The following is a 13,958-nucleotide window of genomic DNA, read 5'->3' on the forward strand; positions in this document are numbered from 1 at the left end:
TTTCAGCTCCAGAATCAAAAATCTTATTCATGGTACAGAGTTAGAACCATTGGTACATACAAGCACCCTAATCAAGCCTAGAGTGATTCAAATCCCTGCTTTAAATGTTGTTGGCCTCAGTTGGATCAAAAATCTGGAACAATTCAATACATACAAAGGCAAATATAAGCCAAAATATAAAATATTGCTCAACAAAAAGGAAAATCACATCTCCAAATGGAAAATGGTCCCAAAAATATCAGTTGCCTAGGTAGTAAATCATGGATACAAAAGGAAACATCTATACAACACGTCACCAATGTTCATGTGAACGTTTTACAGGAAAAAATTTAGTGACCAGAGCTTTGAACAAATCCAGTTGGCCTGCACCTACAAATTCCCAAGGCCAAGGCAAGTGGCAAGGTACTCAGTCAGCCCTCCTTTTTTCCACTTGTAGATCACCTCCAAGGTGATGCTGAAACACAACAGGAAAAATAAATATCTTAATACGTGATAGGATCTAGTTCTTTCTTAACTAACTGATGCTTTCTTTTTATTTTAACCTGCCACATGCGTTGATAACTTAGCAATGACACAATGGACATTGTGAATAGCCAGTAAATAAACCCTCAACAAGGATTTATAATGACTTACCTTACTATCTATGTGACATACATATGGGCATGTTGGACAAAAGAATCTGGCAGGGCGGTCCATATGCGGCAATTCATACTGCAATAACATCCCACAAGTCCGGCAAAATTCCATTGCAGTCTCTTTTAGGATAATCCACTATTTATGTATGTCTCTACAAAATTAAAACAAGGGGAAAAAAGCATCAGAGTAACATAATATTAGCACACAAACTTAATCTTCACTTGATTGTTTCATTCACAATTTAAAATAAATAAGTAATACATATGCAAGATGCGCAAAAATGAAGCACTAACACAGTGGCCATAAAGAAAGGAAAACAGAAGTATCTAGATGATTAGAAAAGAAAACAAACTCTTTGATTTGACTCAAAATGATGAGCATTTCATTCCTTTCTATTGTTTACCTTTCGACACACACGCTCTCTCCTTTCTCTTCTTTCTTCTCCCTAATCCCAGAAGAGTATATGCGCAACTGAATGAATATTTAAGATACTAGAGAACCTCACCTTGCGAACGTCTTAACAACTTAACCTTTACCCCAATCCCAAAACATAAATCCTAAAATTTAAATTCTCTAGACAAGAAATTCCAACATTCAGTATTCATATCGCTCAGAGAAATCAATAACAGCCATATACATTTAACAACAAATTTCTCAATAGAAAGACAAAATCAAACTCTAAGGACACCAATTGATTGATAATTTACAAAAAAACTACTGAAGTTTCTTAATCTATCAATCAATTGATACAAAAACAATCATGCAAGCTCAAGCCCTTACCTCAATAAGAATCGTCAGAAAATGGGAGTGGAGCAATAAATTTTACCAGAATTCCTAGAGCTTCATATAATTATAGAAAAAGAAAACTGAAAACTAAAGATAAAAGAAACATCTTTAAATAAAAATCCAAATTCCTCTGTGAAACTAGTGCCACAATTCTCAAGAATTATAGCAACAAAATTAAAAAAAATCGATAGAATCCTAGATTGGAACAACCGATTTTATCAGATTTTTTTGGAAAAAATAAAAAGATATTCAAGACAAAGCCCTAAATAAGAATCTCACCCAAGGCACCTTGCCAGAGTTGGAGATGGCTGCCATCAGAAATGATCATATTGTTGGTGATTTCTGAGTCTCTCCAATCTTCATTGCCCACTCTCTGTATCTTTAGCCGCAAAGTCTTTGTTTGTTTTTGTTAGAATGTGGGTAGGGAGCTCTATTGTGAAGTGCAAGAGCCGCTCGTTTTAATGAAGGAAAATAACTTTAGTAAGTCAAAAGATGAAGTTATTTTCCACCAAGTGAAGTAAAATATATTCCCCGCATAAATCTTTTTCCAAGATAAAATGATTACCAAATACAGGAAAATTTGGAAAACATTTTCAGGAAAACATTTTACATTCAAACAAACACACCCCAAATGTAACTAATTTTCACCAATTTGTGAAATAAAAATCTTTATTTCCTTAAACATATCGTAAAATAGGCTAAACATACCTAATGTCTTTGCTTCACCAGTATTGATTGATATCCATTAATTTGTCAAAAGACGCTATCTTTGCCCATGACATGCTGCAAAATAAGGTGAATACGATATAATGTGTTAACAATTATATACAGAGTATAGCTAATCAAACCCCAATTTGTATGCCTATATGAACTCTATGTAACCAATTAACAACTATATATTAAATTCATTCTTACATTATGTGTATGCATGTGACAGTGTGTAAGGGCTAACAACCAATTACAAATTTAAACGATGGACTAACTTCTGTAAATTTATGACCATGTAAGCGTACATAACATATAGCACTACTCCATATCCACTAACAACGTGTACCCTCAACAGAGAAATTTTAATATCAACTATACCAAAGTTTGTATAATACATTCCAACTCATGTAATTACTTTTTTCTGCGTTATATCTAATCTCTCTTTTATATATATACATAGTCAAGTAACTAACACCTAACATGATGTACATTTTTGTAAACTGATTGTATCTCGTAGATCACCTTGTGTAAGATACTCACCTTGTCCAATTCGATTGTGTAAGATACTCACCTTGTCCAATTCGATTTAATGTAAGATACTCACCTTGTATCTCGTAGATCACCTTGTCCAATTCGATTGTGTAAGAGGGTAAGCATTATAATGTCATACATTGCTGCTGCAAAATTCAGAACTAGTGCACTACTGGAGTAATTTAAAGTTTTGCAGCAAAAAAGTTTAAATTTGTTCTTTTCTGATGCAGAGAGGAAGGTCTTCAATGAAAACCAATGCTGCTGTAAACAAGCAAGGTATAATTCCCTTTGTACCAAATGCTCAAGCTACTCTAAATGGTGGATCTCAAGCCGAAACTTCTGTTAGCATTAATACTGCTGCAATAGTGGCCTCTAACACTATAACCAGCAGTTTCTCTATGATGTTTTGAGAGTGCTAAAGGTTCCCCGCAATCCTTGCTTGTGGTATCTGAAGTAGTTTAGGCACTAGTCTTCTTAGCTCCCAGCAATACTGAAGCAATGTTAGCTTTTGTGGACAATTTTTTGATAAGTGGTGCAATGTGCATCTGATTTATATTCCCTGCCACTTATGGTGCTGTTTGACTAATCTTAGAACTACTTGTGTATAGTTTTGTGCATTGCAATTCTCACCATCTAAACAACTAGTTGTAGATGGTGTTTTTGTTCAGAATTGGATTGCAATATAAGGCTTACGTATCATGTTACTAGACTGATCCAATGTAGTATCATGGACTATGTAATTAGTGGAGAAGGGGCAGGGACGGTTACTGCTGTTAAAGGTAGTATAATTACTCGCTGTTATTCTAGTGTTACAACGTGTACAAATGATATTACACCGTGATAGTTTTCTAGTGTTACTCTAGTGTTATTCTAGTGTTACAACGTGTACAAATGTTACAACGTGTTATTCTAGTGTTACAAATGTTATTCTAGTGTTACAACGTGTACAAATGTACTTATCAACTACCCTGATAGTTTTTGCTACGCAAGCCACCCCACTCAACCTCTTTTAGCCAAGATATATGTATACTATGCAACCAGATTTTAAAAGGTGAGAACTTTAATTCATCAATTGAGTCAAATTTACAAACACTTGGCATGCATAAGTTCCCTGTGCATACATTCTTTAAGTTGGCTCTCAACGTATCTAATTTATGCTACCCATATGATTTCCTTGTTTAGGAGTTTTCGCCAGAATTTCAATTTCATTATTCATGTCACATTGTCTTAAAACGAGTTGTACAAACAAAATCATGCAAGTAAATTCATCCCCCTTCTGTCGTAAAACAAGCCAAATAGTGCAATGAGTTTGCAATATTCTTACCTTTGGGGTTTAGTCCAATTCGATTGAGTCTATATCTGCTTTAGATCTCACCAACTTCCGTCTTGTTGCAGCCTTCATGAAAATTTTTGTTCCGCAACAGTTACTTCTGCAACACTATACACTTTCTCCAAAAACCTCTCATCTGAAACTCCCAATTTGGGGTAGGGATATTATTTTGCTGATACTCTGGAATTGTGAATGAATGTTCACAAGATATGGTTTTGGAGGGAGACCAAAATTTTATTTCATTTGAAGAGTTCAGATGAAGAGTCGTGCCTCATTAATTTGAGCGGGATTTTTTGGAACGGACAGCTGAGGTATTTTAACGGAGCCCGTTAGCCCCTCAGATGTTTTTTTATTTTTTTTCCTACTCACTTACTAAAACAACGTCGTTTTCCTTTGCTGTTGCTCCCATTATACGTGGCCTATTGCAGTCCTCTCATTTTTTTTTGTGAGAGGACCGCTCAGAGGACCGTCCCTGCCCCGTATCCAGCTCGAGCATCCTTCTTCATGTCATACTCGAGTTCGACTCGACTCGATTACATCCCTAGCTGTAACCACATATTCATCATGAATGAAAGCCTCCAATTCGTTTATCAAAAAAAAAAAAAAAAAAGAAGAATGAATTTAACCTAGGGTCGCTTGCTGGAGGCAGGAGTATTGTGGAAACCAATTATTCACATTGATAATCGATTGCCAACTACTTTCCACCTCCTATGAAAGTGATAGGGCAGCCAACACCCTTTTAAGCATTGAATTCGACCGCACCTTTTGCCCTGAACATAATAATTGATAGATCTACAACGTTGTATTAGGGGATCAAAATCAAAATCATCCTTCCATCGATAAGGTAACCTCAAATAATGAATGAGGATGTTTGGTTTCTGCTTTGTTTTGGAAAGTTGTTCTTTCTAAATATAATGAAAAGTATAACTATATAAACGAATAAAAAGAGAAATACAGCCCAAAAAAAGGACTCGTTTTTAAATTGTGTATGTGTTTTGTATCAATTCAGCATTAGTGTTCAAGTTTACATTTTAAGTAAATTACTGCATACTCAGTTGTAATTTCGTCTATTATCACATGATTTTTCTAACGTTTATCCGCATAAAATCACTGTGGCTTTATATAAAATGAAAATATGATGAAAAGCAACCTCCATAATATCATCGGTTGAAGTGCAACTATTTGCCTTACTTAAGTATTAAAGACAATAACTGACCAAATACTTTACTTGAAATTATAGGAGAATTATTTGCATTTGCATGAAACAACACGGATTTTGAATAGATTAAGTCTAAGCACATCCATTTTTGTTGGAAGGCATCTAGTTCAAACATCATGGAGTTGCTTTCATCCATTCTCCACTTTATGTAAAAACTATTAAACCACATGGAGTTATATAAATATTTTGAAAACTTGAGGAAGTTGCGTATCTGCTTTAATAGTAACTTAGCCTTATATTTGAGAAAACTTCCAGCATAATCGAGCGTTAAAATGAACATCATCTGTTCTACAGGTGCAAACACCAAATGGTTTTTAAAACAGATGGAGGCACATAAATTTCTAAACCTCAAAACTCCATTCCCAAAAAGAAAGAAAAAACCTACAGTACTGTCTTTGTGAAAAATGTGAAAAGACCCCATCACTGGACCACCAGTGCAGTGTCTTGGTGAAAAATCACAAAATCTGAAGATTTTCTCAACCATACATTTATTTCTTTCCCAAAGAAAAAGTACCTTGAGAAGGTGTGGTTATGGCAGCGACAGGTGCCTGTTTCCAAGCAAATTATTGTACCAAGTTTCCTAGTTCATACAGGACACTCTCTGTGATTGTGAGAAGTCACATTACTGGATCATCTGTGAACTTTGGAAGACCTTTGCAAAAATTCAGTATGGCCTTGAGGAACAGCACTGCTAAACTTCATCTTTTATTTCTCCCGTTCTTCACACCAAGCCACATAATCCCACTAGTTAATGCTGCCAGGCGATTTGCTGCTCAGGGCGTTAAGGTTACCGTTCTCTCCACCAAACACAACACAGTCCTGTTTCAATCCTCCATTGATCGTGCCATCGAATTAGGCCATGATATCTCCGTTCACAACTTGAAGTTTCCATCAGCTGAAGTGGGACTACCTGAAGGAATTGAAAATTTCAGCGTGGCAACCACACAAGAAATGCTTGCCAAAGTATTCAAGGGTTTGATGCTTCTCCAAAATGAAATGGAAGAACTTATTCAATGTCTTAGTCCTCACTGTATTATCTCGGACAAGCACTTTTTTTGGACGTGTGATTTAGCCAAGAAGCTGAAGATACCGAGAATCATGTTCTATCCAGAAAGCTTCATTTCTCATTGTTTGTGCCACAACCTTCGGCAATATGAGCCTCATAAGTCAGTCAACTCAGATTCTGAGAGTCTTGATCCCTGGTTTACCAAACAAGATTGAAATGAAGAAGTCCCAATTGGAGGATCACATGAAGGAAAAAACACCGTACTTTGAAATGATAGTAAAGCCAATCAAAGAGTCAGAGCCTAGGAGCTTCGGCTTGCTTTTTGACACTTTTTATGAGTTGGATTCTCAATATGCTGATTACTTTGAAAGGGTAAGAGGGATAAAGTTTTGGACCATTGGACCTCTTTTCTACTTCTCTAACAAGGAGAAAACTGACACTACTGCCGATGGGAAGGATAGTTGCTTAAACTGGCTTGATACTCAGGGGGCCAACCAAGTCCTCTACGTTTCTTTTGGAAGTATTACAAGATTCTCAACCGCCCAACTCAGGGAAATTGCATTAGCTCTTGAGGCTTCGAACCAACCGTTCATTTGGGTTGTCAGGAAGGGAGAAAATGACCAAGATAATCAACAAGAGAGCTGGCTGCCAGATGGTTTTGAAGAAAGAATAACTGAAGGAAACAAAGGTCTGATCATTAGAGATTGGGCTCCACAGCTAAAGATCTTGAACCATCCAGCAGTTGGAGGGTTTATGACTCACTGTGGTTGGAATTCGACGATGGAAGCTATGACTGCTGGGGTGCCATTGATTACTTGGCCAGTGTTTTCTGAACAGTTTTACAATGAGAAACTTGTTCAGGTTTTGAAAGTTGGAGTCAGTGTTGGGGCAGATCATTGGAACTTATCTCCAACTAACGAGGGTCCTGTAGTGGAATGCAAACAGATAGAGGAAGCAATAAGCCTATTGATGAGCAACTCCGAAGAAAGTCAGGAAATCAGAAAGAGGGCAAAGAAGATGACAGCATTGGCAAAGAGGGCTGTGGAAGAAGGTGGCTCTTCCTATCAAAATCTGCTTGATTTAATTGATGCATTAAAAGCATGTGCTTTTGGTATCAAGAGTTAGTTGTCCAAGGAATAGTGCTATTATGTTCTTCAAATAAAATGTTACGTGTCAGAATACTACTATGTTTCAGCAATGCGAATAATTAGAGACGCTTAATCTATGGATCAACTTGTAAAGCATGTGATATATTTTACAATCACTTGGTATAATGATGTATGATTATATACGAAACGAAAAACAATAGAGAGTAGTGCATAACCGCGTAAAAAAAAATTCATGCATGGTATTCCTAGATTATGAATTTATGATGGCGGTATCTAAAAAGTAAAAATGTTCAATGTTTCAAGTTTACACGTCACACACCGTTGTAATTTGTTACTATATCTTAGATGCATAAAATTTTAAAATAAATTTTACATACACTGATAATATATACACTTTTACGGTTGGATGCATGATACATGAACAAAATTTGGAATTTAAATTTAAATTCAGATAAATTGTCATGCGTCTAATGATAATGGTGTCTACACTGATATTGTATAAAAGATTAAACCATAACTTTAAGCCCAATGGTGAAATGTTAAATCGGCAACATTTTAAATGTCTACTTTCATACTATCAAACAATCTCTTTAACGAATAATAAAAACAAAACCTACCATTACAGAGATTACTTAAAAATTTCACTCTAAAAGCACATAAATTTCCCTAACCACTTGTTTCCTCGATAATTTGATCCAGTACTAACATGTGCCTAGGCATAAAGTGTCTATTAGGTCTTTAATATAACATTCTTAAGGAAAATACAATGATAAAAAAATAGGAAAATTTGTCAAATTGGTCCCTAACATTTACCAAAAACACTTTTTTAGTCCTTAACATATAAAATCAACCAAAATGATCCTTCACATTTAAATTATGAGCCAATTTGGTCCTATTGCTCGTTTTTGCTCATTTCTCCTGCTAAAAATAGTATGCTCCCCTCACGTGGTCATATTTTTAGGGGCAAAACCGAAAAACACATTTCATTACCGGTCGAAAGAAGCCATCTTTCCTTCATCTAATCACCTCACTAACCCATGAAATTGAAGAGGGAAAATACAGTAGCAAGAAATTGGGAAGAAGAAGCTGACCTTTGAAGAGTAAAATGGATCCAAACGGGTGATGTCTTTGTGGAAAGGAATCCATCATTGTGACTTCTTGGAAACCTGCAATCAGATACTTACAAAATAGTTGTAATACTTGGGGAGGGGGGTGGGAGGGTGAGGCATCTGATTTTTCGTTGGTTGGGGGAAGGGGAAGGGGAAGAAGAGATAGAGAGAGGTAGTTAATCTTGGCGCTGGAGGGATTTGAGGATGGAAGCTTTGGAAGACTCGATCTCCCATCCATGTATCCGAAGTCCAACCCGCCCGTCCGGCAGCAACTCCGCTCCGGCTTCTTTCAGTTCTTTCTGATCTGCCTCCCACTCCATGCCCCCTACCTCACAAAACAAGCACCGTCACGATTTATGTCTAGTCCTGTTCCAGATTCCGCAACCCCCCTTCTGCTGGGCTGGCGACTGGAGCTGGTTTTCTACTTCCACAGGGATGGTTTCCGAACGGCGATGGATTCCAGCTACCGTTTTTTGTGAAAGGTCAGAATCGTCATTGCATCTTGTTTGTGTCTCTGTGTGTGTGTGTACATGCCCTCTTAATTTTCTTCACAATTTTCTAGCCAAACCTTCAATCTTTTCTCAATCACACCCTACAGGTTTGTCGTCATCATCATCGACAGTACATTTCCAAGTTATGCTTGTTAATTTGGGGATGCAATTAGGGTTTCTTCAAACTGTAATTTGAGGGCCAAAGGTGAAATGTGTATTTTGGTGCTGGTCCCTTATCCTTTTACCTTCAACCGGTAATGAAATGTGTTTTCCGGTTTTGCCCCTAAAAATATGATCACGTGAGGGGGGCGTGCTATTTTTAGTCGGAGAAATGAGTAAAAACGAGCAATAGGACCAAATTGGCTCATAATTTAAATGTGAAGGATCATTTTGGCTGATTTTATATGTTAAGGACTAAAAAAGTGTTTTTGGTAAATGTTAGGGACCAATTTGGCAAATTTCCCAAAAAAAAATAAGATCACAAATTGATGTGGTACCTTTTCTTCAATTGGCTTAGCTAATATAGAGTATCCTAACATTGAGGAAAGCTACAAGGACTTAGACCCTGTTTGATAACGCAATCTAGCACTTAAACTTAATGTATTTAGATCTTAATATATATTCAGACGCGTTTGATAATAAAAAATTGAACATCTGAATTAATTAAGTGCCACTGAATTTCTTAGGCAAAACTTGTTTCCAACAATAAGTGATAAGCTATTTACTTATCATTGAATGTGATATACACTCAAATATATTTGATTTAATATTTAACAATTTAATAATTTAATAAATTCAGATTTCAGTTTTATCAAACACACCCTTAATTTAGTTGAAATGGTGTAGATAACTTTATGTGCTGATTGATTGAATGATATTGTATATTTTCTGTTTCTATAATTAACCTTCTATAAACATTGGGGCAGTGCAGGCATTTCCTCATTCTTAAAGGATTGTATTTCTTCCCATATAATTTTTTTTTCAAAATTACCTCATAAAACTCGACCGTTAGCATCATTTGTTATAGTAGGCGCCAAAACGCCAACGGTTTTTCAAACGGATGGAGGCACCTATACTACTTAACCTCGAAAAAGTCCCATTTTTGCCTAAACAAGTCCCAGCCCACGATTCAATACGCTGGAATTCAGTGATAAAACATCAAGCAAAGCTGAAAAATGACAAAGCAATACTTACTACATACGCCCATATGGAAGCTTTGGGCATCTTGCCTAATAGTACAACATTGCCTCTGATTTTCAAGGCTTGTGCGAATTTGCAAACCCTTGAGAGAGGCAAGAAGATACAAAAGGATATGATGGGTTCCCCTTTGATCAATGACATCCGGGTTGGGACTAGTCTTGTTGATTTTTATAGCAAATGTGGCTGTCTGGAAGATGCTTATTACGTATTCGATGAAATGCCAAAAAGGGATGTCATAGCCTGGAATGCGATGATTTTGGGGTGCGTGCAGTGCATGGAGTATGAGGCAGCGTTATTTCTGTTCATGGAGATGCAAGAGGAGAATTTGAGGCCTAATTCTAGGACGGTTGTTTCATTGCTTAAGGCATGTGGTGAGCTTTCAGAGCTGGGCCTTGGGAAAGGGATCCACGGGTATTCTTTGAGGAATGGACTTATGGAAATGAGCAGTCATGTGGGTAGTGCTTTAATTAGTTTCTATTCAAGATTTGACATGACAACTGCTAATCATGTTTTCAGATCGTTGGGTTCAAGGAGCACTGTTAGTTGGAATTCGATGCTTTGTGGGTATTTTGATGCCGGTCATTACTTGAAAACTGTAGATCTTTTCCTCTGGATGCTCAAGGGGGGGAAAGAATATGATCATGTTACTGTTCTAGTTATTATTCAGGCCTGTGCGGAACTGGGACTTATTGAGTTGGGAATCCAAGTCCATCAACTTGTAATAAAACATGGCTTCAGTAAAGATCTGCACACACTAAATGCATTGATGAGGTTCTACAGCAGCATGGGGTGCTTGAAATGTTCATTTGATTTATTTATCTCTGTTCCTAACAAAGATGTTGTGCTGTGGAATTCTATGATTTCAGCATGCATTGATAACAGCTTGAATGATGAAGCAATTAAAATGTTCACTGAGATGCAAATAGAAGGCATTAGACCAAATGACAGTTCTATTGTTAGCATGATAAACTTATTTGCAGGTTTGGAAAAAGGATTCACAAATGGAAAAAGCTTGCATGCTTATGCAATTAAGTATGGAATGGAGGCCTTTACACTCTGTCGAATTGCTTTGTTGAATATGTATGGAGTTTTAAATTGTGCTGAAGATGCCTTGAACATTTTCTCCGAGACAAATGATTCAGATGTAGTTTCTTGGAACACTTTAATTGCTGCATTGGCTCATAATGGATTAAGAAGCCAAGTATTCTTATTCTTTAGGCAGATGCAGGAATCAGATGTCAAACCAAATGGTCACACAGTAATTTCCATTCTTGCTGCTTGTGATGATGATAGCTTTCTGAACACTGGAAGATCTTTCCATGGTTATGTAGTAAAAAATGGTCTGGAAGTAGATGCAGCACTGAATGCCGCACTGACTGAAATGTACATGAATTGTGGTGATGAGGCAAACTCTAAGTATCTGTTTGAGGGCTTCAGAAACAAAGATTTGATCTCTTGGAATGCCATGATTTCCAATTACGTGAACAACAACCGACCTCAAAAAGCTTTGTTGCTTTTCCATCGCATGATTTCGGAAGTTGAACCCAATTTCTCAACAGTAGTAAGTGCTCTTTCTGCATGTGCATATCTAGCAGAACTTTCTCAAGGCCTTTGTTTACATGCCTACATAACACGAAGGGAATCATTAATGGGTTTTCATTTGCCTGTGGCAAATGCTTTAATAACTATGTATGCAAGATGCGGCTGCATGAGATATGCTGAATATGTATTTAGTTCCTTACAAAAAAGAAATTCCGTTTCTTGGAATGCAATAATAGCTGGCTATGGCATGCATGGCCGAGGACATGATGCTGTTCTTGCCTTCTCACAAATGTTAGAAGAAGGGTTCCTGCCCACAGATTTTACATTTGTTTCTGCTTTATCAGCTTGCAGCCATTCTGGTTTGATAGAAAAAGGATTGCAGCTTTACCACTCGATGGTTCAGGACTTTTACATAACCCCAAAACTTGTCCACTATGCTTGTGCAGTGGATCTATTGTCACGAGGTGGGCGTTTAGATGAAGCCATGCAATTAATTAAGTCTATGCCAATTGCTCCTGATGCATCAGTGTGGCGAGCTCTGCTTGGTGCTTGTCGAGTTTATTCTGAAACCAGATATGCCAAAATCATTTTTGAAAGGCTTGTTGAATTGGAACCAACAAATGCAGGTAATTATATTTTACTTTCAAATGTCTATGCTGCTGCAGGCCATTGGTCAGAGGTCAGAAAATTGCGAATACTACTTGAGAAAAACGGTTTGGTAAAACCTCCTGGAAAAAGTTGGATCGTGGTTAAAAATAAACTTCACCAGTTCACTGCTGGAGACAAGTCACATCCCGAAAGTGACAAAATCTATCAAAAGTTGTCTTATTTGGTGTCATCAATTAAAAGAAGGGGTTATGTTCCAGATGTTTGTTGGGTTCTCCATGATGAAGAACCTGAAGAAAAACTCAGAAGGCTACTAAGCCACAGTGAGAAGCTTGCTATTGCTTTCGGATTGATGAATGTTGGTGCTAGGTCACCAGTTTTGATCACAAAAAACCTGAGGGTTTGTGGTGATTGCCATGAATTTAGTAAGCATGTATCCAGATTGGTTGGCAAAGAAATAATTCTGAGAGATGGAAGTCGTTTCCATCATTTTAGGAATGGTATCTGTTCATGCAAAGATTATTGGTGAGGAGTGGTGTGATTGCTAGTTCAGATCAGGTTTCCATTTTAAGTCTATTCTTTTGGGGTAATAACTCTGGATCAAGAGGAAGGTCAAAGTTCAACTTATGAAGTTTGGAATCTTACTCTTTGTGTCTCCAATTACGATAATCCAGCGATAGACTGGATGCAACATTTTCAACTAAGTGCCACAATCCAGCAAATTGATTCTGTAAGATTATAGCGTTAAGTTACAATCATTAACTTCTCAAATTACATGTGAATCCTTTGGATATCTGTTAATAGTTGTACAAAGAACTAGGTTGCTCTGGACATTCATGATTGATTGAAGTTTTCTGTTTCAATTATGCCTATACTTTGTTGTTTTTCCAGCCATTTAACGTCCATAATATTTTAATTCCACTCCTTGTGCACATGTGCTCATGCTCTGCATGGTTGTGTGGAAAATGTTTGATAAATGGGCATTTAATGCACGTAATATGGGGCATTTCTTTTTCAGTTTTCCAAACTTTTCAATGTTGTGAGATGCAGACGGAAAAATCATGTAAACTTTGAGTGTTGTTTCTTGATATAAGTTCTTCAAATCTTCGGTAAAGCAGTAGATAAAAGTGCTAAAATATTTGAACAGTTCTTAAAATTCACAATTGACTTTTGACCATTTTGGTAGAGCTCTATATTTTTGGTAGCTGTAAAATTGTCTCTGCTATACCATAGGCCACACTTTTTGTGATCACATTAAACAAAATTAACTTATTAAAAAGCTATCCCAGAGAGTATTGCTAAGAATATGTTTATGAAGTAATTTTTTCCTTTCTAAAATAGCATATCTATGCCCAAGTGTAAATTCCCATCTAAAGCAAGATGGAGAACACGCTGGTTCTTTTGCCTTTTGGCCAGAGGCTAATCCACAATCAGCCTCCAAGTTAATTTTTTCTTTGTGCTTATGAGCTCAATTAACCACTACTGAGATCTCCATCTTTCCAACAATGTTAAAAAGAGCATGCTTGTAATTTTTGCTTTACTTTTAAAATTTCTGTTCAAAAGATATGCAAAAAGGTATATGTAGCCTTTATTCTAGACAATACATAGAGAACGTCTGATAATAATGATGAGTATTCCTGGTTCTTGATTTGACTTCAATTGCATGAGCATTGCCTTTTCTTCTT

At 36.8% G+C, this 13,958-nt stretch overlaps 1 protein-coding gene, 1 long non-coding RNA gene and 1 pseudogene across 2 annotated transcripts; 2 read left to right on the forward strand and 1 right to left on the reverse strand.

The window, feature by feature from the left end:
• LOC140006124 (uncharacterized) lies at window positions 1-1,867 on the reverse strand. Its single transcript, XR_011813757.1, has 3 exons — window positions 1,702-1,867; window positions 634-787; window positions 1-454 (listed from the first exon to the last, which is right to left on the reverse strand). It is a non-coding gene; the product is annotated as an uncharacterized lncRNA (long non-coding RNA).
• A 4,279-nt stretch (window positions 1,868-6,146) lies between these two features.
• On the forward strand, window positions 6,147-7,341 carry LOC113738099 (nuatigenin 3-beta-glucosyltransferase-like; annotated as a pseudogene).
• A 2,644-nt stretch (window positions 7,342-9,985) lies between these two features.
• LOC113738173 (putative pentatricopeptide repeat-containing protein At3g13770, mitochondrial) lies at window positions 9,986-12,802 on the forward strand. The gene has a single exon (XM_027265432.2). It carries the CDS (start codon window positions 9,986-9,988, stop codon window positions 12,800-12,802), a length of 2,817 nt encoding a protein of 938 aa, XP_027121233.2.
• The last annotated feature ends 1,156 nt before the right edge of the window (window positions 12,803-13,958 follow it).

The sequence above is a fragment of the Coffea arabica genome, chromosome 1c (assembly GCF_036785885.1).
Source record: "Coffea arabica cultivar ET-39 chromosome 1c, Coffea Arabica ET-39 HiFi, whole genome shotgun sequence".
Lineage (NCBI taxonomy): Eukaryota > Viridiplantae > Streptophyta > Magnoliopsida > Gentianales > Rubiaceae > Coffea > Coffea arabica.

What these genes read in the sequence shown, in the direction of transcription:
- LOC113738173 (XM_027265432.2), top strand. Translation starts at nt 9,986, where the DNA reads ATGGAGGCACCTATACTACTTAACCTCGAAAAAGTCCCATTTTTGCCT.